The 21,979-nt window shown below is 36.6% G+C and overlaps 1 protein-coding gene across 5 annotated transcripts in view; it reads left to right on the top strand.

The window, feature by feature from the left end:
- Window positions 1-6,706: 6,706 nt before the first annotated feature.
- Window positions 6,707-21,979, top strand: part of LOC132130451 (glutamate receptor 1-like) — a 61,147-nt gene continuing 45,874 nt past the window's right edge. For 4 of the 5 annotated variants that reach the window (XR_009428705.1, XR_009428704.1, XM_059542163.1 and 1 more), the window contains exons 1-3: window positions 6,707-7,051; window positions 7,200-7,334; window positions 18,311-18,550. Coding sequence is in view for 3 of the 5 variants with exons in the window: in XM_059542163.1 (XP_059398146.1) it covers window positions 6,970-7,051; window positions 7,200-7,334; window positions 18,311-18,550 (457 nt within the window). In the remaining 2 variants the exon portion in view is untranslated. Of the gene's footprint in view, window positions 7,052-7,199; window positions 7,335-9,749; window positions 9,816-18,310; window positions 18,551-21,979 lie in introns of those variants that run through there. The other variant, XM_059542164.1, reaches the window with a different exon arrangement.

Below are 21,979 nucleotides of genomic sequence, written 5' to 3'. Positions count from 1 at the left end.
GGGAAACGAGAGCATTTAACTCCTGGTTTAGCCTGAAAGATGCTGTGTTGACTGACAAATATGACCTATTTCAGTTACAGCACTTAAAGGGGTAGTTCACTTCCAGATGGAAAATTCAGTCATTTACTCACCCTCCGCTTGTTCCAACCCTGCATGTGTTTCTCCTCCATAGTAGGAAAAAAAAAATACTGTGGAAATCAGTGGTGCTCATCAAATGTTTGGATGCCAAAATTTTCCAAAATATCTTCTTTTGTGTTCAACAGAAGAAAGAAACTCATACAGGTTTGGAACAAGTGGAGGGGGTGAGTAAATGATGGAATTTTCATTCTGAAAGTGAAAATCAGTGTATGCACTACATTATATTAGTAAACATTTTTGCTACATTTGACAAAAATTTACCTACAGTAAGTTTACTACATAATTTGCTGGTGTTGTTAAAACTATCATTAGGCATGCTTTGCATGAGATTGGGTGGGAAGTGAAAAAGTTGAAAATAAAGTCATCATGAAATTATGAAATATTGCAGCGTTTATTATAAATACGGTAATTGGTCTGTGCACATGATCTCATTCAGTCAGTTTTACAAATGACTACAAATGTCCACCCCACCCCTAAACCTTACTATTAATAGGACTTTATGCAGATTGTGAGAAAATGCACAAATGAGATCGTACAAATTCATACAAATTTGACAAAATGTAAAATAGTAGGAAATCGCTATGAGAGAGTTTCTGTTATGTTGCAACTCTGAAGAACTGAGCTGACAAAGAGAGGATTTGTCATGCGCTGGTGATACAAACTGCACGAGGACGAAGGAGATCAATGAGAAGTCTTTTAATCAGATAAATCCAGGAGAACAGGCACGGAAACAAACTTAACAGACTGAGAATGTACAAAGACTAAGGGAGAACTGAGGACTTTTAAGCATGAACCAAACAAAGAGATATAATGAGATGATTAGCAGACAACATGAACTGAATGACATAGTAGGCAACTTAGGAAAACTAGGTCACAACAGAGAGAACAGAAAACAAGGCATACATGTAACAGGATCTGAGTGCAGATGATATTAATAAATTATAATAATAACAAAGATAAACAAAATACAAGAACCAAGAAACAAAGGAACATAACTAAGTTATTTCAGAAAAACAGCCATGGAAAAATAAGTACATAAACAAAAGAAACAGTGGCTTAAATACACTAAGAGCAATCAAGCTAATCAACAGTAATCAACGACTAGTACAGGCAAAAATTAAAAGACCAAAACTTCAACATAGAAGTCTAACAAAAGACATCAAATTGGGAATATGAGACATTATCATTGTGTGGAGTGAGGCTCAAGCTAAACTTAAGAATGGGTACGAAACGTTAACTTGTTAGCTTGTTGTTTTACTCGTAAAACAGTTACTATCTGAATGTGACCAGCCTTCCTTGCGCTTCTTTCCATTATCATATAGGCTACTGTGTTTACTTATGGTAAATTAAAGTAACCTTTAGCATGCACTAATAGCTTAGCTAACTGTAAGAAATTCAGTTGGATTACTTTGACATTTTAGTTTTGTAATTAGACTGAACAAAATTATAAATGCAACACTTTTGTTTTTGCCCCCTCACAGCTGCAGACCATGTGTAACCACACCAGCCCAGGACCTCCAAATCCAGCATCTTCACCTCCAATATTGTCTGAGACCAGCCACCCGGACAGCTGCTGCAACAATCAGTTTGCATAAACAAATAATTTCTGCACAGAACTGTCAGAAACAGTCTCAGGGAAACTCATCTGCATGCTTGTCATCCTCATCGGGGTCTCCTCCTGACTACAGTTCGTCATTGTAACTGACTTGAGTGTGCAAATGCTCACATTCGATGGCGTCTGGCACTTTGGAGAGGTGTTCTCTTCATGGATGAATCCCGGTTTTCACTGTACAGGGCAGATGGCAGACAGCGTGTGTTGGGTCATGTGGGTGAGCAGTTTGCTGATGTCAATGTTGTGGATCGAGTGGCCCATGGTGACTGTGAGGTTATGGTATGGGCAGGTGTATGTCATAGACAATGAACAAAGGTACATTTTATTGATGGCATTTTGAATGCACAGAGATACCGTGACGAGATCCTGAGGCCCATTGTTGTGCCGTTCATTCACGACTATCACCTCATGTTGCAGCATGATAATGCACGGCCCCATGTTGCAAGGATTTATACACAATTCCTGGAAGCTGAAAACATCCCAATTCTTGCGTGGCCAGCATACTCACCGGACATGTCACCCATTGAGAATGTTTGGGATGCTCTGGATTGGCGTATACGACAGCCTGTTGCAGTTCCTGCCAATATCCAGCAACTTTGCACAGCCATTAAAGAGGAGTGGACCAACATTCCACAATCAACAACCTGATCAACTCTATGTGAAGGAGATGTGTTGCACTGCATGAGGCAAATGGTGGTCACACCCCCCCGGACCCCCCAATACAGTAAGCCTGAACATTTTTAGAGTGGCCTTTTATTGTGGCTATCCCTAAGCCATACCTGTGCAGTAATAATGCTGTCTAATCAGCATCTTGATATGCTACACCTGTGAGGTGGATGGATTATCTCGGCAAAGAAGAAGTGCTCACTAACACAGATTTAGACAGATTTGTGAATGATATTTGAGGGAAATAGGCCTTTTGTGTACATATAAAAAGTCTTAGATCTTTGAGTTCAGCTCATGAAAAATGGGGGCACAAACAAAAGTGTTGTGTTTATAAATTTGTTCAGTGTAATTTAGTTTCTGCTGCACCAGGTATTTGAACAGAGTTCACATTTTAATTTAATGTTAGGAAAACCCATTTCCAGTGCTCAGCCAACTGAATTAACTTCAGCCAATGAACTATTTTTGAGTGCAGAGAACAGAGTACAAAATCAAAATCAGTTTCTCATAGTCCTAATTCAAAAAAGAACCCGCTCTCATATTTTTGGGTCAAACACTTGCCTCTTTCCTTGGCTTTTATGAAAAAGGGCATGACAGTTAAGACCCTGGACAATTTAATATGAAAGGAATGACAGCCCCCACTTCTATCCACAGACCTTTCTTCTATAATGATGGTAATGGCTTCAGTGCTTCCTGCTGAAAGACGTCTTGCTTCCATGTCTGACTTTCAAAGGTGAAAAGCTTTTAAGGTACTGTATTATGGAGACTGGAGACGCAAATGTTACTTCCAGTGCTGCTGAATTAGCTATGCCTCATCACCTTTAACAACTAATGGAGGAAAAATGTTCTGGACTGAGGGCTGTGCCTGGGCTCAAATGGGTCTTTCTTTAAGAGCACTCCCCTTTAAGAACCCAAGTGCGCAATCAAGGCTTCTGTAGTAGTAACAGTCAACTAACCTGAGGTTGAGCTGCATTATTTACTCACTAAATATTTAATTCACTTGTACCTTTATGTCAAAGAATAGCTGTGAACATCGGGACAAATTGCTATACATAGCATGTGAATGTGGAATTCCTTTGACTACTTATTTTCACGTATAATCCAATATAGCTTTGATGCTGTTTGATTCATTAGCATTACATTTCTTAGGATCAGTTTATTTGAGTACTTTGTCAGGTTAATTTGATTCAGATGACTTTTCAGAAGACGTTTGACTGCCTAAAGATGAATCTAGACAGCCAGGAGATATGGATACTGTCAGGAAACAACTGATTGCGCATTTCTCTCTTCTAACTCTGGTTCAAAAGTATTTGAATGAAGATTAGCAGAATCACAAAGCATGGTGGATTTAAGCTCTCTGACTGTAAATATTCTTAGCTGATTTTCTAAGATGTCCTTATATTTTCTCTGAGGGGAAAAAAACTAAGAGCAGCAGTAAAATTTCTGCCAGCTCTTACAAGAATAACCAGAGGATGGATCCTCTTGTAACCAGGATGTATGTGCACTGTTCTAATTCCATAGCACGTAGATCCACCAGAGCCAGATTTATGTGGTCATGTAGTGTTGCCTGGTTCTGCCTACTACATGTCATCGCAGACTTACATTACAAACCTGTACAGCACAGTACAGAGGGGGAAAAACAAACCCCTACAAAATAAATCATGTTCATGCTAGCTCTCATATTCACAATCTATAGCAGTATTTATACGTCCTTATACATGCATATGGCATCAGATACTTTCTGGGGCTGTATAACAGAAACATCCTTGCTCAGAATCCTATCCTGTATGCTTAGGAAATCTTAAGTCAAGGATTAAGAAGTTTCTTAAATACAAGTTTTCATAAAATTGTTGACAGAATGAAATATAAAAATGTTACAGCTAATATGTATACTGTAGAATATATATGATTATAATATTATATATAAATATATAAATTATAAAAATATGAATCGTGGAAAAGTTCATTTATTTCAGTAATTCAGCTCAAATTGTGAAACTCGTGTATTAAATAAATTAAATGCACAGAGACTGAAGTAGTTTATGTCTTTAGTTCTCTTAATTGTGATGATTTTGGCTCACATTTAACAAAAATCCACCAATTCACTATCTCAACGAATCAGAATATGGTGACATTCCAATGAGGTAATCAACTCAAAACACCTGCAAAGCATTCAAAATGGTCTCTCAGTTTGGTTCACTAGGCTACACAATCGTGGGGAAGACTGCTGATCTGACAATTGTCCAGAAGATGATCACTGACACCCTTTACAAGGACGGTAGCCCCAAACATTCATTGCCAAAAAAGCTGGCTGTTCACAGAGTGCTGTATCCAAGCATTTTAACAGAAAGTTGAGTGGAAGGAAAAAGTGTGGAAGAAAAAGATGCACAACCAACCGAGAGAACCGCAGCCTTATGAGGATTGTCAAGCAAAATCTGTTCAAGAATTTGAGTGAACTTCACAAAGAATGGACTGAGGCTGGGGTCAAGGCATCAAGAGCCCCCACACACAGACGTGTCAAGGAATTGGCTACAGTTGTCGTATTCCTCTTGTTAAGCTACTCCTGAACCACAGACAACATCAGAGGCATCTTACCTGGGCTAAAGAGAAGAAGAACTGGACTGTAGCCCAGTAGTCCAAAGTGCTCTTTTCAGATGAGAGCAAGTTTTGCATTTCATTTGGAAACCAAGGTCCTAGAGTCTGGAGGAAGGGAGGAGAAGCTCATAGGCCAAGTTGCTTGAAGTCCAGTGTTAAGTTTCCACAGTATGTTGTGATTTTGGGTGCAATGATATCTGCTGGTGTTGGTCCATTGTGTTTTTTGAAAACCAAAGTCACTGCATCCGTTTACCAAGAATTTTTAGAGCACTTTATGCTTCCTTCTGCTGACCATTATTTGTTTATAATATAATATAATGCTAATGCAAAAACCCCTTAAGAAGACATCAGATATATGTAATTCCTTTGGACACTTTCCTCAAACAAAGCTGATTAAATTCTGAAGCCACCCAGTTTAGAAACTGCATATCATGTGCTCAAGCAAACCTCACTTATTTTATTTACAACATTGATGGTTTATTTATAGAAATAATTTATTCTTTTTTTTTCAGCTAACTTGCAGTAACTTGTGTTCCCAATTCCCATAAGGCATTTTCTTGGCACTTGCCAGTGCAACACAATAAACCATGGGAATGGTAGCGGAGTTCCTCCTTCTGTTGGTATGCCAAGGGAGACTAAAGCTCCACCAGACTGTAAATGGTCCATGTCATGGATGTTAATGTCATTACATCCTGAAGCTGATGAAGCAATTTGTGCCATCTGAATTATATAGGGCTATGTCACTATTAATGTAATCTAATTTCATTCTGGGCAATGCAATTATTAAGTTTCATATCATCATTTCATGAACAGAAATGTTGGGTCAGGGTTATTATTCAAAGCACTGACTCAGGGTGAACCTTAAAACAATTGCCTTCTTTTACAGAGTTTTATACTGGGTAAAATTTGGGTATTTTTCTTAAGTTTAAACAGGCATTGGAACTGTGTGACATCATTGTGATAAATCAATGAATTGTGTGTTTTAAATGTCCCCCAAATTCAATTAAAAGAGTCAGTGGCCTGCTTATTTACTCTAGAATTTATGTCATTTAGTTAAAATAGAATTAAAGTAAATTTAGCATCATTTGAGCTTAAGATCCATTATATTATTTCTATTGTCAGATTATATTCCTATTTGACAAACTATTAATGTTTAATTTTGACAGAGTTAAAAGAGTTAAACATTGAAATAAAAAAATATTTTGTTAATACTGATTATGTTGTGTAAACTCAGGTGTAATTAAAGTATTTTTGTATTTTTTACTTGATGGCTACTACTTGCATTGACATATGTCAAATTAATGTTTTTTTTCTGGAAAAAAATAAAGAAAAGTTGTTTATTTATGACACCAACATGAAATGTATTTTTGTTTTTAAACCTTTTGCTTCAAATATGTATATTTGTCATTGACCCATATACAGAAAATAATGCGGTGTTTATGTGTTTTGTTTTCTTGTTGGGTAACATCGTTTACACCAACTGTCCCACTTAATGTTCTGTTGCTCATAAGCTCTTAACTGTTTATCACATGCTCCAATTTAATGCTCTTATTACCGATATGTTATGTAGGTTAGAGTATAATAATCTTACATATAGAGGCTTCGTAACATAACAACTGAAGAATGAAGCTGCTGTAAAATGGTACAGTCTGCGCGCGGCTCCAAGTTTACCCAGTCATTTGCTCTTCTACTCGCGCGGTGATGCTCTTAAGAACGCGATCAAGATCCGCGTTTCCTCTCTTCTTCTGACACTACAGAGAGTGTGTTCATTTGTAAGTAGGGCTGTCAGAGATACGCTTATTCAGTCACCCACCGCTATTACCAACAGGACTGACTGGGATTATTGGATTCTCTGCGCTCTGCTGGCTCTGTTACCGCTATGGGCTCAGTGTGAGTGAAGGGACAAAGTCTTTGATATATATATTTGGCTATTTGTCAGTTTCTCCAATGCAAACGGAAATATGTGGCAAAGCTTCGTTTTACTCTTCACCGGTTTGCTTGGGTTGTGTTCATGTTCAAGTTTCCCAAGTAACATCAACATAGGTGAGTACTCGGCGGCTATCGTTCATAACCGTGTTCTGACAGTGATTTAAAGTTTCCATCGCACAGGATGAGGTATAGTTAGCCATTTGGGTTTAAATATTTCCTTTCTGGTGTTATTGCTTCTGAATGACTTTTCTAATCTCGACAGGAGGTTTGTTTCCAACCGACTCCCATGAATACGACGTGTTCCGTTTCGCGCTCTCTCAACACAATGATCTTCCTAAACTGGTACCCCAAGTGGACATGGTGGACACGGGGAGCAGCTTTGCCATGACATACGCCTGTAAGTTTATATTAATGTACATCTTCGTGGTCTGTTTACACTTCTCAAAAACAAAACCTCTGCAGTGCGCACGCGATCTGTTTCCATCACGCTTGTTGCTTTTCTGAATTTCTGTACGACTCTGCACGTGATGATTTAGGCCTTTGCCAGTGAAGTAGGAGAACCTCAGATCTTAAACGCAGCTGGATTACTGTCAATAACGTCAATGTCAGGTAGAACTGCAAAGCTGGCAAAATGTCCTAGAATACCTGAGCTTGAATTTGACACAAGCCAGTGGTGTGTTTTCACATTTCCAAATGCTTCACTTTGCCACAATGGTTTGTTTAATTTTACTCCTTTAACGACCACGTGCCCTTTACATGTTTACAAAATTGATTTATGTCTTTAAGCGTTCTTCATTAAACAAATAAACAGTAAATTTTAATGAAAAATTAAAATAACTGTAAATTACCTTACTATACACAGTGTGTGTGTGTGTGTGTGTGTATATATATATATATATATATATATATATATATATATATATATATATATATATATATATATATATATATATGTATATATATATATTAGCAATGTACAGGAGCTGTTTCATATTGTCTCATGACAGAAAATATGCTGTCAAATCTGTAAATACACTGTAAAATATTTAACAACTGTGGTACCATAAATTTGCAGAAAAGAAGTGGCGATGATGCTTTAGGCAATATTTCAGCAGAAATAAAAAAAAGCTCAATTATATTACCTTACTATATTTACTGTATATAGTAAGGTTTGACAGCATATTTTCTGTCATGAGACAATATAAAACAGCTCCTGTACATTGCTAATATGAACATTTTTAGATGAGTTAAATAGAGAAAACATCCCCATTCCTAGCTCAGCTGCCTGTCAGTCAGGAATGTTGCCCTTTGATGTCTGAGATTGACACAGGAAACCTTTCCATGTTTGTGTTAAACCCTGCCAGTGACGTGCAACCCTGTATAATGCTTAGCATGCAAACAGCTTCTATTGCAAAGAAGATATTTCTTTTGAGATAATTGTTTGGAATATTTCGACACTTGCACAGTAGACTGATCATCCTGACAAGTTCATATGTGCTATAGTCTTTCCCAGATGAGTGCTCGTGACAAACCTCTCTCATCAGTGGTGCCCTTCTAAGTAAGTTTCAGTGCCTTCAAGCAGAGTATGCTGTTTACTGGAGGCAGAGCAGAGAAACTGGGGCTGGAGTGATGTTTTCAATTTTAGGGGACTCCGTAGGGCATTTTTATTGGGTGACACCAGAGAGGGCCTTATTAGAGGGAGGTTATAGAAGGAAAGTTTAACACACAAAGTAAGGGCTGAGTCCATATGTTCTTGTCACAGGGAAGTGTGAAAGTAATTATATAGAACTAATTAAATCTGCAGTGAGTTCTCTTCTGGGCGATTGTGCATGGCTGCTGTCTTATCCTCTAATCGTGTCATAAACGTTCCCAGAACAAAACCTGAGATCACTAGAGCAGTTTGTGTGCCAGGAGGTGTAACAAAATTCAGTTTGCTGCAAGAACAAATCAGAACAATGAATGGGGCTTTAAGAAACATAACAAAAGAAAATCAATGTTTTTGTTACTTGATTGATATGTTCAGGAGAACTTTAATTGTGCTTTTGTTTGTTATGAGCAAAAACGACCGACTCGCTGTAATTATACGGTAGTGCAGAATGAGTTTATAATTTCAAGCCCATTTGGGTCTGTTTTCTTCACTGTCTATTAATTGGCAAATAATTGACAGATTAGTCAATGGCATTTAGGTTAAAAGAATTCCCCCCCCTCAGACCATCCAACATATAGTTGAGTTTGTATCTTCATTGGAACAGATTGGAAGAAATTTTCACTTGCTCACTAATGGATCCTCTGCAGTGTAGGGTGCCGAGTCCAAACAGCTAATAAAAACATCACAATAGTCCACAAGTAATCCATGGTTTAATGTCTTGTGAAGCAACAAGCTGTGTTTAAAAAAAAAAACTTCATCATTAAGACTTTTTTAAACTTCAAAACATTGCTTCTGGCTAAGATATGAGTGCTTTGTCAATAATATTGCTTTTCTCCAGTGAAAACGTCATCTTGTCTGATTCAGGAAAGAAATATGAACAGATCAAGCACCGTTTACAAGCAAAAACAGTTCTAAATTTTGAAGCGAGAAAACAACGGGATGGATCTTTTTTAACTGAAGAAAGCGTTGTTATGGGCTATTGATTGGTATATTGCCTTAATGATAATTTTTTTTCTAACAAACACGCAGATTTTGACTTCACAAGATGATATTTGATTGACTGGAGTTATGTGGATTACTTGTGGATTATTGTGTTGTTTTTATCAGTTGTTTTTGAGCTCTCATTCTTTACTGCAGAGGATCCATTGGTGAGCAAGTGATGAAAGCAAAATGTATCCAAATAGGCTACAATGAAGAAACAAACTCTTCTACATCCTGTATGGTGTGAGGGTGAGTATATTTTCAGCTATTTTTTTTACTTTTCCTTTGGAAAAAAAAAATGCCATTGAAATTAAAATACTTTAAAAACAGCATGTTAATAATGTGCTTTTTTCCACAATTAAGCTGTCTTAAAGATTTTTAAACCAGGTATTTCCGTCTTGAATGACCTGATCATAAGTGGTCAGCTGAGACTGAAAATTGTTTACACTTGGTATTAGCATGCATCTCATGTGAGTCACTTGTGATTGGATTTCAAAGGGGTTAGATGGCTGGTTTCCTTTAAAGTGCCTCAAACTAACTCTTGTTTTAACGCATTGGCTCTCAATCCTGTTCCTGTAGCCTCCTCCATTTTACACCCACAGCCATTTCCAGGAACATGGGGTGACAACCATTGTTTTGGTGCAATAGTTGATTGACAGAAGTATAGGTCTGATTTACATTTAGCTGACGCTTTAAAAGCGACTTACAATTGCTATATATGTCAGAGGTCGCACGCTTCTGGAGCAACTAGGGGTTAAGTGTCTTTCTCAGGGACAAATTGGTGTCTCACAGTGGATTCGAACCCGGGTCTCTCACACCAAAGGCATGCGTCTTATCCACTGCGCCAGCATCACCCCAAAACAGCAGAAATGGAACATACATCACATCAACCTTAACCACCCTGGATTCGTAACCCCCAACATCACAGGTTTGGAACCAGTGCTTTAGCCAAGTGCGCCACATTAGTTGACACATTAGTTGAGAACTAGGTGGTCCTAGTTCTCTGGGATTAAATCAGGACAGAGTAATATCTATACTACAAATGCAATGTGAGTTTCTGAACATATGTTCCTGCATTTAATGCTGCAAACCTGATCAGCAGAGATGTATGTTAAAATTTTCACTTCATATGTTATAGCATTTCTCACTTTTTATAACGTCAGAGAATCTGAAAAGAGCAAAGAAAAAATACAGCCTTTGCATGTTTTACTCATGAACTAAGTATTTCTTTGTATAACACATGTAAAGGCTTAATATCTTCAGAATAAGACATTTAGATGTGTTCCCATTTCTGCAAATCATTATGTTATCATATTCATATAATACTTAGGAAAATAGATGACATGCATGGCAGAAATGGCACACACAGCAGTAAAGACTCTAATTTTCTTAGATATGTGCCTGAACTGGTTGCTGAAGTTTCCTTTACTCTGAAGAGCTACAGTAACCGTTTAGCATGACTCAAATAGATTCATTTAATCTATTATTCATTGCATCATAGCCAAAGTGATTCTTTTCAGGGGTTTTGATGTATGCATGTGGAGGCAGAGCCACAAAGGGAATTATAGTGAACAATCCACTTATGAGGGAAGCAGGAAACTGTCAAAATTTTGGTTGGAGAAGGACAGCTGTTCTTGTGAGAAGGAAAATTGTGAGAAGGAGTTTAAAAAGCACTGATAATTGTAGGCTTTAACTCACATGGCAAGGCACTGTACAGTGTTATATCGAGATAAATGCAGTGTTAAGATTAAACTGCAATGGACAGATCGTAGAATATGGTCCTCTTTATAGGGATAATTTCTTAAGGAAAGGGAAGTTGAATAATGAAAGTGCTGATGAAGAAAGAAGAAAGACACAGGTTTGAGGATGAGGGTGAGTAAATGATGAAAAAAAGGTAATTTTCAACTATCCCTCTTCAAGCAGTGCTGAATGAATGCTACATTTCAGCCTTCATTTGAAATGCATCACAGTATTTGACAGTAAACAGTTTATCAGAATTGGCCTTTAGATGTTTTCAAATGCAATATCAGCCCACATGAAAATGGTTATACAATATTAATGCTGAAGAATTGCATGCATCTTTGATTTAATGTTGAAGTTGAAGTTGTCAGTTGCACTGATGAATAGTGATCTACATGATTACTAGTCGACCTCCCATTGACAGTTGAAAAAGCCAGTGAGTGTTTGTCAGGATGGCGATGAGTGTTTCTCCTCATGCCTTTCTAGCTGAATCAAACCCCATCATCACATCATTTTAAACCTGGCAAACAGTTTTTTTTGTCTGTTGTGAATAGGACAGATTCATTTTCTTCCATACATGAATTATTTTAAGAATCTTTTTCTGCTTTTGCCATATCACAAGCCTTTATGACAGTCTGTTCTTGGCATTAGTCCCATTCGGCCCTGTGGTCCTCCTTTCAGCACATATCAGTCCTTTCATCACGTTGACATGCAGTCGGGCCAAATGTCCACAGCATGTCAATCAGGCGGGCTCCAAAGACCCATTGAAGCTCACGTCAGAGCGAGTTCAGGAACAAACACTGTTTTGTGTGTCTTCCCCTTGGAACTCACATAGACCGCTGAAAAGCTTTTACCTGTGTGGTTGCCTAAATTTAAAACTATGTATACAAGTGATGGAAGACTTTAAAGACAGTGAGTGCCTTGATGTGATAGCTAGCCTGAATATCCGAAGACGATTGCCAAGGTTAGCTCACGCAGCTATGTTAGCTTCATCTGCAAAGCCATTAGCAAGAACTCCCAGCAATTAGATACATTTACAATGAACTATTGTTAAATATGGTTGGCTTTTTTGATTTTAGATGCTTCATCGTTGATTATAGATGACTGGTATGTTATTAGCATCATTAGCTGTTAGGAACTGGACACAGTTCAGAGTGCAGCTGCACAGGCGGGCGGAGGTTAGCTGTGGTGATTTCAGGATACATGCTCCTCGACCTTCACTGGGCTGGAGTGATACAGTTTTAAAAATGTACTTTATCAGATATATCATCTTGTAAAGACTGAGGCTACAAACTGCTTAGAGGACACCAGGGACAGAATCTGATTCTGTTAGGTGACAAAAAGAGCCGCTTGGCTGTAATCTCTGATATGATCTACGAATTTTAAGATAGTTTATCATTACACACTTTACATTCATGAATGCAATTTGGAAAACTATTTATAGCTTTATCAAAAAGCTATACCATCATGCCAAAACAATACGAATGTGGGTAAACACCAAACAATGAAAAACAACTCAGACTGAAAAGGTTCTTAAATAACAGAAACTAGAACAGTGACAATAAGGATTCTGAATTTTCTTCTGTCTTGATTGCTGTATTCTGTTCTCGTGCTGCATTCTGATTGCACATTATTATGGCAAATATTGGAAGAACTCCACTCATTGACACTTAAAACATTACAGTGCTTATTCTTTATGGTGTGTCTGTAGTGAGAGTGTTTTAATCTATGCTTTTTTTCAGCGCATGGGCAATATGATTTTCATAGATGCTTGCAATTATGTTGGAAAGATTCAAACTTTTTGTTTCTAAACGCCCAAAGTAAAGATACAGTGTCATTTTATTTAATATTTAAACAAGGCCAGCCAATAAAAAACATGCCTAATCTGAAATAATTAACAAATTGAATGTGTTCAGTGTGTAAACAATGATTTAAACCCTTAATTCAACAGAAATGCAAGCACTTTTAAAAACTCAAGACAGATGTCATACCTGCTGAACATCTCTGACCTTTTGGCTGTTATCTATACTTTTTCCACACAAGCATGAAGCTCAACTCCCATAAGAATGAAATGCAAATGCTCACTTGCTCTTCGCCAGTCAACATGCATCATGAGGGGGGTGGCAGAAAAATCATGTTTTCTGTGGTTTAGAAATCACTCACATCATGATTTTATCACATTCATTTGTTTTCTGTGAAGCTGCTTTGCAACAATGTACATTGTGAAAAGTGCTATAAAACTAAATATGAATCAAATTGAATTACATTTTTGATTAATCTCACAGTCCTAATACTGACTCACTATCATTCAAAAGTTTTTTTTAAGGAAATGTATACTTTTATTTAGCAAAGATGCATTAAATTGATCAAAAGTTACAGTAAATACATTTATAATTTAACAACAAGATTTCTATTTTAAATACATGCTGTACTTTTCCACGTTCTGTTTATGAAAGAAATCTGAATAAAAGATAAACAATTAGTTACTACAAAAATATTTATAATATAATTTGATAATAAACATTGATAATAATAAAGCATATTTCCTTGAGCATCAAATCAGCATAAAGTGATTTCTGAAGGATATGACACTAAAAACTAGAGTAATAGCTGCTAAAAATTCAGCTTTGCCATCACAGGAATAAACAACATTGGATAAACTGTAACAATATTTCACAGTATTTCTGTTTTTAATGGATTACTATTTTTGTTTTATGTTCTTCAGAAGACAAACAATAGTTTTGTGTAAGAAATTGACCTGCTGATAATATTCTCTGCCATAGCTCTCAAATTTGACTCGAGTGCGAATGGTGTTTGGTGTCATTGAAATTAAACCTGACACATCACATCCAAAAGTGCAAGTTTTTTGCCATTTTTATTAATAACAGGTTAAATGAACTTATTTCTCAGATAAATCTGCTGTAAAACATGAAAAAGAAAGAACAAAGTTTTTGTTTTATCCAGCTGTATTTAAAAACATCCAAGTGAAAGATATAACACCAGGAAAAAAATGTCAGGAAAACCAAACAAAACAAAACACAAATCACTGAGTTAGAAAAAGGATCACCCATTGTGCCAGTATTTGTTGAACCACCTTTTGCTTCAATTACAGCCTTTAGTCTGTTGGGATATGTCTCTACTAACTTTGCACATCTAGACTTTGCAATATTTAAATTCAAGATCAAGTTCAGTTAAATTTGATGGTGACCTTTTGTGGACTGCAGTCTTCCCACAGATTTTCAGTGGTGTTTAAGTCTGGGCTCTGACTAGGCTATGCAAGGACACTCATCTTTTTCTCTTTCAACCATTGTGTGCTCAGTTTTGCTGTGTGCTTTGGGTCATTGTCATGTTGGAAGTTAAACCTTCTTCCCACTGACAACTTTCTGGTAAAGGGCAGCAGATTTTCCTCAAGAACAGACAAATCGTTTGTAGTTGAGGCCAAATAATTTAATTTTAGTCTCATTTGCCTCAGAATCTTCAAGGAGAGTTTTGGCAAAGCTCAGCCGTGACTGCATGTTGCCTTTCTTGATGAGTGGCTTTTTTCTTGCAACCCTACCGTTCGAGCCACATTTGTGGAGAATTAGTGAAATTGTTGTCACATGCACACAATGACCACTCTTTGTTTCTACAGCCATTCCTGTAGCAAATTTTACATAATGATTACAAAATTTGTGTTATTTTTAAAAAGGTTTAATGAAAAATTAGCCTTAATGAACTATCATTTATAAGTTTTTGCTTTCTGATGACTGAAATGGGGGAATTTTGGTCAATATTTTGCTAAATGTGTTTCTCTGCTGGTAGTGCATCTTGTCTGGTTTATGCCTGTATGGATAAATAATGATGACAATAAAACAGCCAGTAGGTGGAATATAGTAGCAAGTCCATGTTTTTATAAATAATTTACTGAATCATTTTAAATCAAATGATTTGTTCAAAACGGCTGATTCAATTAGAAGAGAAACATGTGAGTCCATCTTGAATAACTGGCTCACTTGATTCATTCAAAACAGATTCATTCAAGGAACGAAACACAGTGTTGCTATGCACTGTTCTGTGCTCATGCACATGTGCTGATATTCAGAAAAGTACTTGCTTGTCCAATCATTATAAAAATGTAAAAACTCATAGATGGGTATTTTTTTATTATAAGGGCATTCTTACTAAATTCTAACAAGCTTCATCGTGCAGTGGATGCGTTTGGACTCTCAAGACGTGTTTTTGTTTGTTTTTTGCAAAGTTGGTGATTCAATCCCTCACAGTCACACATACAGTATAATAACATAATGTCGGGGAATGTCTTTAAATTGTAATCAAGGAAAAATCTGATCTTTTCTTTCTTTTTTTTAAAAGAAGTCCTTCTTTTAAAGAACTTCAAAAGTTGTGCATGAACCATTTTGCTTGAAATATAATGATGAAAACTTGCTTCCGCTTGTGAGCAGCTTGTTACAGTACCGAGTTCTGATTGGCCAATCACCACTGTTTAATTTGTGAATCATTATAACTACAGAATTTTAACATTTAATTGGCATGATATGTTTTACATAATACACATTATTAATCCAAATTGGATAGTGGTTTTACCCAGGGGCTTGTTTTTTGTCATTTTTTTCAACCATTTTTTTTTCATCCTCTGGCATCCCCCCTCAATTTGAGCCCTGATTATAGACTTCACTGTGCTTCTAGGCATTGATTTAAACCTTTCAATTTTTTTAATCCATCTCCTGACTTGTGCCTGTTCACAACTTTATCCCAGCAATCTTTTGACAGTGCCTTGCCATCCATACTGATTGTTTGCTTCAGTTGCCCTACCAAGGATTAAAATGCTCCAGGAAAGCTCTTTTCATGCTGAGCTAGCTACACCTGATTGAGTTTACAAGTCAATTTTAGGAGGGGGTGATTCCAACTTTTTTTTTCCTGATGTGTTGGTGTTATATCTTTCATTTGGATGTTATAAGTTGCACTGAGAATGAGTAAAAACACTGGACTGCACATCAGTTCAAACACACTTTTTACCTCAGCTGCTTAAAAACCAAAGGCAAGGAGAGCAGAGGCTGCTGGAACAGACTGATGCAGTGGAGCTCTTCTCATCTTCACTGCAGTGACTGAAGATCAGATGAAATAACTCACACTGGATCCACCTGTCAAAAATATCTTTCTGCATCGTAGAGATCACCACAGGCAGAAAACTTGTTTTCTCCTCCCCAACCCAACTCTACATTCATACATACAAACCCTGATATTCCTTCCAACCAGCACTGCACAAAAATTATTGAGTGATTCCTTTTCGTTTCCCTCCATCTTTTATCTGTGGTTGGCATGAAGAACACTGATAAAGAAGATCTTGCATTATCTTTCCAAATGATTGAGATAAATACTTTGTGTAGCCTTACACTGACTCTTTATCGCCTGTATTAAAAGGATACATATCTATGTACGTGTATTTGCCAATCCTCATTATCAGTGCTGTGGAGGGGACAATGAGGGTGATTATTATGGGGGAATGAGGCTTAAATAGTACCGACTGTAGTAGATGAGAAGCAGAGAAAGCTATCTGCTATCAGAGTTGTTTTCTGAGGCTGGTTTGAAAGTTTGCTCTCCTGAAGGGAAGATTTGGAGCTGAAGTATGTCACAACTGTGGCACATCCCACGTTCACATGCTCAAAGCCCCAGGAAACCAACATCTCTGAATGCAAATAGTATGAACCTTTCCTGGAATTAACCTTAGCTAGAATGAATGGAAGGTGTTAACATGGAAACACTTTGAAATTATGGTAAATGAGACTCTCTTATGGTGTTTTATTACAAATGCTGTAATTTTATCTAAAAACCACTGCATTACTATTAATGTATGCAATGTGGTAGGGTTTAAAAAAGACAGTGGAGCAGTAAAATGTCCCACAGGGGCATTAATATAATTACAGAATATAAGTAAAGGGAATGAAGTAGGAAACAGTTTGGAATTCAGGTGAAAATGTAGGAAACTCATTACACTGTTTTTTAGGGTGTTTTGGAGCTTTTCTGAGAAGACCCAGATTGGACACTGTCTGCAACAAAGGACTTGCAAATACATGAAACAGGCCCCAATGTAGAGTAGTGTAATAAAAATCAATTGCCATGTGCATCTTAAGCACATGGTGTGTGGCCGGCTGTGAGGGGGCGGGAGCAGAGATGATTGGTGGGTGGAGGTTTCACTGTCACTGTAATTACAAAGACGAATGCAGGGCAAGACGTATTGAGGTCTTGTTTTTCAGAAGGAAGTGCTTTGTGGGTGATCATGACAGAATTTTAGATAACCTATTTACTACCCAGCACTTGCTTCTGTAATACCTGTGTTTTGATTGAAAGTTGGTGGTAATGAGTGTTTCACGTTTTATATTGATAATGATTTATTTTTGTGTTTGTCAGTATTTTTGTTTTGTTTCCAATAAAAATAACTAAAAATTCTTAAAACAAGATCCATTTCACTTTTTTTCGGGGGTTTTCAGCCATTCTGATGCCAAACACCCTAAATTTGACCATCCTTTTTGTGTAGGACATTCCTATAATTCTTTATTATTATTATTATTTAAAACTTACAATAAAAATTAAAGTATAAAGATTTATAATGTGTTATAAAAATGTAATGCATGTTTTACAGTTAAATAATGAGATTTTATGTTTTTACTGTACATCTAGAGCACATAATTAAAAATATGATCTTCAAAATATTTACATTTGTGTTAAGTATCTTTTTTGTATTTTTATAAATGTAAACATTTTCATTTCAATTTAAATGTATTGCATATTGTTTATTACAATAAATGTTGTTCAAAAAATTGTTTAATATTAAATAAATATCCTAAGTTACCACATTAAGCTTCTAAATACTGTTTGAAAAATCTTTTTCCCCCCATAAGATATAAGAAAAAAAAATATATTTATTTAATTGCTTCATTTGCAAGTTGTATTTTATAATGCAACTCCTTTAGGTTAGTTTTAAATTTCTGCTTCTGTACTCTTCCCAGTTTGTTCCCAGTTCTCCAAAGGAGTCTACGCCATCATCGGCCTGTATGACAGGAAGACCATGAACATGCTGATGTCATTCTGTGGCGCTCTACATGTGTGCTTCATCACCCCCAGCTTCCCCATCAATACCAACAACCAGTTTGTGATCCAGCTGAGACCTGAGCTCCAGGATGCTCTGATCGCCCTTGTCGAGCACTACAAGTGGACCAAGTTCGTCTACATGTACAGCTCCAACTCAGGTTGGCTTTTTATCCTGCTAACGTGCAGTTTCAAAAGGGCAATGATGGAAACTAAATTTATGAGTAGTTCTACTATGATTTTTTCAGGGTGAGTTGAATAGCAGAACCTGATTTTACCAAGTGAGACATGTTCCTGGGACAACATCTTTGTCAGCATCTACGGTCAAGACTACATTTTTTGAGTAAAATGTTGTTCCAGGGTCAACAAAATATGTTGACCTAGGAACACATCTAACTCAGCAATATCAGGCCGTGCGAGTTGAATATGACATTCTTAGTTTTTTTTTTCCTGCATTGCCACTGCAGCTGCAATAAAATGTTGTGATACTCTGTAAGGTTACTCGGGATGTCACGAAGATGAACTGCAGCTAATTTAGTGATTTGTGATTTAGGAGCTTTAGAAGATATTGCTGGGAAAGTCAGAAAAACGTGATGATTTGATGTAATCCTATTGAGCTGCTTGGCTTATAATAGGGTTATACTTTGACATTTCCAATGCCTCGGTTGTAGTAATTTTACTTATGGCTCCTTGATTCCACAGGATTGTTCTGAAAATCTGTTTGAAGTTCACTGAAAGATCTTCATTTGTGATTTGAGTATGGATGAGCACTGGCTGTACTATGTAAGTGTAGACACGTGTGTGGCTTTCCATCATATTTGCCATATCCAATCATTATCAGAATGTCACTAGAGAATAACTCCAAATCATTATTGCAATATTTTACGGATTCCATGACCAGAACAGAGCAAGGCAATTGTGCCAATGTTGTGCACAGTATTTTCTGCACAAAAACTGTTCTAATTTGTTAACCACCCATAGTCCATTTTAACCAGGTGCTAAATGCATTAGTACAGTGTTGAGCCATTTTTAAATAAAGTCACTGTCATTATTTTCAGTACAAACATGTCTCATTTCTATGTGAATTAAGCTAATAATTGATTGAACCCTATTCATAAAACTCAGTGCTGTAGAACTGTTCAGTCATGAAATCAATTTGTTGACCAATCCGTAAGACTAATTCACCATGGCTTCCCTTGGGAATTTCCTGAAGGGGTTTTAGAAACGCAGTCTTCGATTTGTGAGTAAAATAAGGTCTGTGGTTTAGGTTACTTGAAGTGACTTTAATGTTTTGTTCTACAACATAAATTATACATGGTCGGACCACAATTGTGAATTCTGAAGCCTCTGTATTAAAACTACATCAGTTATCAATTCATTAAGCATGTAAAGTCACATCTTTGTGGTAGTTGTATGGGTTTCGACAGTTTCCAAATTAGGGCTACCGTGGCATTAGATTTTTTTCGACACGATTATCATGGACAAAATAATTAATGCTAACAATATTATTGCAATATCTGTAGAAATTTTGAGAGTCAATCATGAATCGCACTCAAAATTGAAGTGTATGGAGACAGAGAGAGAGAGTTCATAACCATAAGTGTACAAAGGCTTACAAAAAGAGCATATTGTTGATCAGCACTTCTTGCAGACTGGGTAGTCGAAGACCTCATCTTTTTTATAGAATCCAGAAAACATCCACACTATCGGGTGACCTTTTTTGGGTGCAGGTACAGTGTCCTGCTTTTGTCAGTCATCTCCTCCAGCATGATTTTGTGTGGCAGCATTAGCTACACATACAGTAGTTTTATATTAGCTACACTTATTTCCCTCTTAATGTAAAACCACTAATCTAAAAACCTATATGAAGTTCCCAAGGGAACCCATGGCAAGAAAATGCTAATTCTCTTCCCAGTTTTAAGGCTACAAACTGAACAGCTCTGTTTGTCTGGTAAAATAAACTTTACATCATTACCACTCACAGAAAGCAGTTGGTAAACAGAACTTCATTTAAAAGAGGTCTCACAAGTTCACCTTGCAGATAATAAAGCGAGAAAAATAGTATGTGTATTTGTCATGCTGTCTGAGGAGAGGGCTTGATTATCTACACGTGCTCCTCCTGAAATTTGTTAATAAAACATCACATCTGTGTAGATTTACTACTGATTATAGCAGGATTTACTCATTTAATAATGGAGATGATCATCATAACCGTATATCCAGATGCGTGGTATAGTCGAGCATTTTAAAGAGCTGATTCAGGTGTTGAAATTAGTCAGGACTCCAGTGGTGGAGAGATGCTGCTCAATGATATACAGATTTTGTGGCAGCATTTTTGCTGTTACCTGATTTGAATTATTCCTTTAATGGATCGGTGCTAAAACAACACAGAGAGCATGTGCAAATAACAAATAACAGCACTGTCAACAGGCACAGTTCATTGTGAATTCCCCACCATGTTACAAAGTATTACATTTGTCTACACCCCTCCCCCCACTCTTGATTACACAAAGTTAAGGGAAATAAAAACCTGAATCAAGAAACACACATTATTGTTTCACTTATCATTCAGATGTGTGCCAGTGCTGAACTAGGAACACAAGGTCACTGAGTGTTTCATTCACAAACAAATACAACAACTACCTCTGCTCTCCTGTTGCCTGGATACAAGAGTACTCAGTCTCTCGGTTATTTTAAACCTTTTAAGTAACTCCTGTGTATGCATACGTGTGTGTGTGTGTGTGTGTGTGAAATGTTTGTCATGTCATATAACACATTATACTTGGGGTGCACGATAAATATCGGCTGATAATTATTGTGCATCTCTCAGTTAAGCCGGTTATCTAATCAGCGGTAAATTCCATAAGGTGTCTGATTTCACATAGAGCAGCTGTTACTAAACAGAGCCGTTGTTAACTGATGCACATTAATTATCGGCCGATATTTATCGTGCACCTCTACATTATACCCAGAGCTCATAGGTAAAGAACATGGCATATGTAATCATAATTATCCTCAGTCTAAGCTGACACAAAATCTGAAAGAATGTTTGTTTGTTTCCTTGTTTAAATCAAATTATATATGCAGATTATTTATATGTACAGTATATCGGTAACATATCAGTTAGTGGCCGATATTAGACTTTTTTTATCTTCCAGTATTTAAGTGTGCATGCTCATTTCCCCTATTTTCACATTTAGATTATGTTTGCAATCATCTATCGCTTATTGAAATTTAATTTAATATGACTGTTAAATGTAATCTCAAAATTAATATCCATTTATCATACTGTGCATTATAATGTTGTGATGCCTAAATTTACTTGTAATATATAAAAAACTGATTTTAGTTTTTAATTTTGATTTCTAATTAATTTAGATAAAATAGAATACAAATTTTATTTCACCCATTTATTAGTTATTTACCATAATATAAAGAATTTTTTGTTTATCGTTATTGACTGAAATTTTTATATAATGCATTCCTAATTCTTTCCATATCCATTAGTGTTTGTTTACTGCTTTACTGCTGAGTTTTTTTTTTCTTTGATTACTTGGGTTGACATATCCGAGCATCATTTGTTAATATGC

This window comes from Carassius carassius, chromosome 47 (genome assembly GCF_963082965.1).
Source record: "Carassius carassius chromosome 47, fCarCar2.1, whole genome shotgun sequence".
NCBI classification, from domain to species: domain Eukaryota; kingdom Metazoa; phylum Chordata; class Actinopteri; order Cypriniformes; family Cyprinidae; genus Carassius; species Carassius carassius.
The sequence above is the reverse complement of the archived record's forward strand: the minus strand, read 5'-3'. Positions and strand labels throughout refer to the sequence as shown.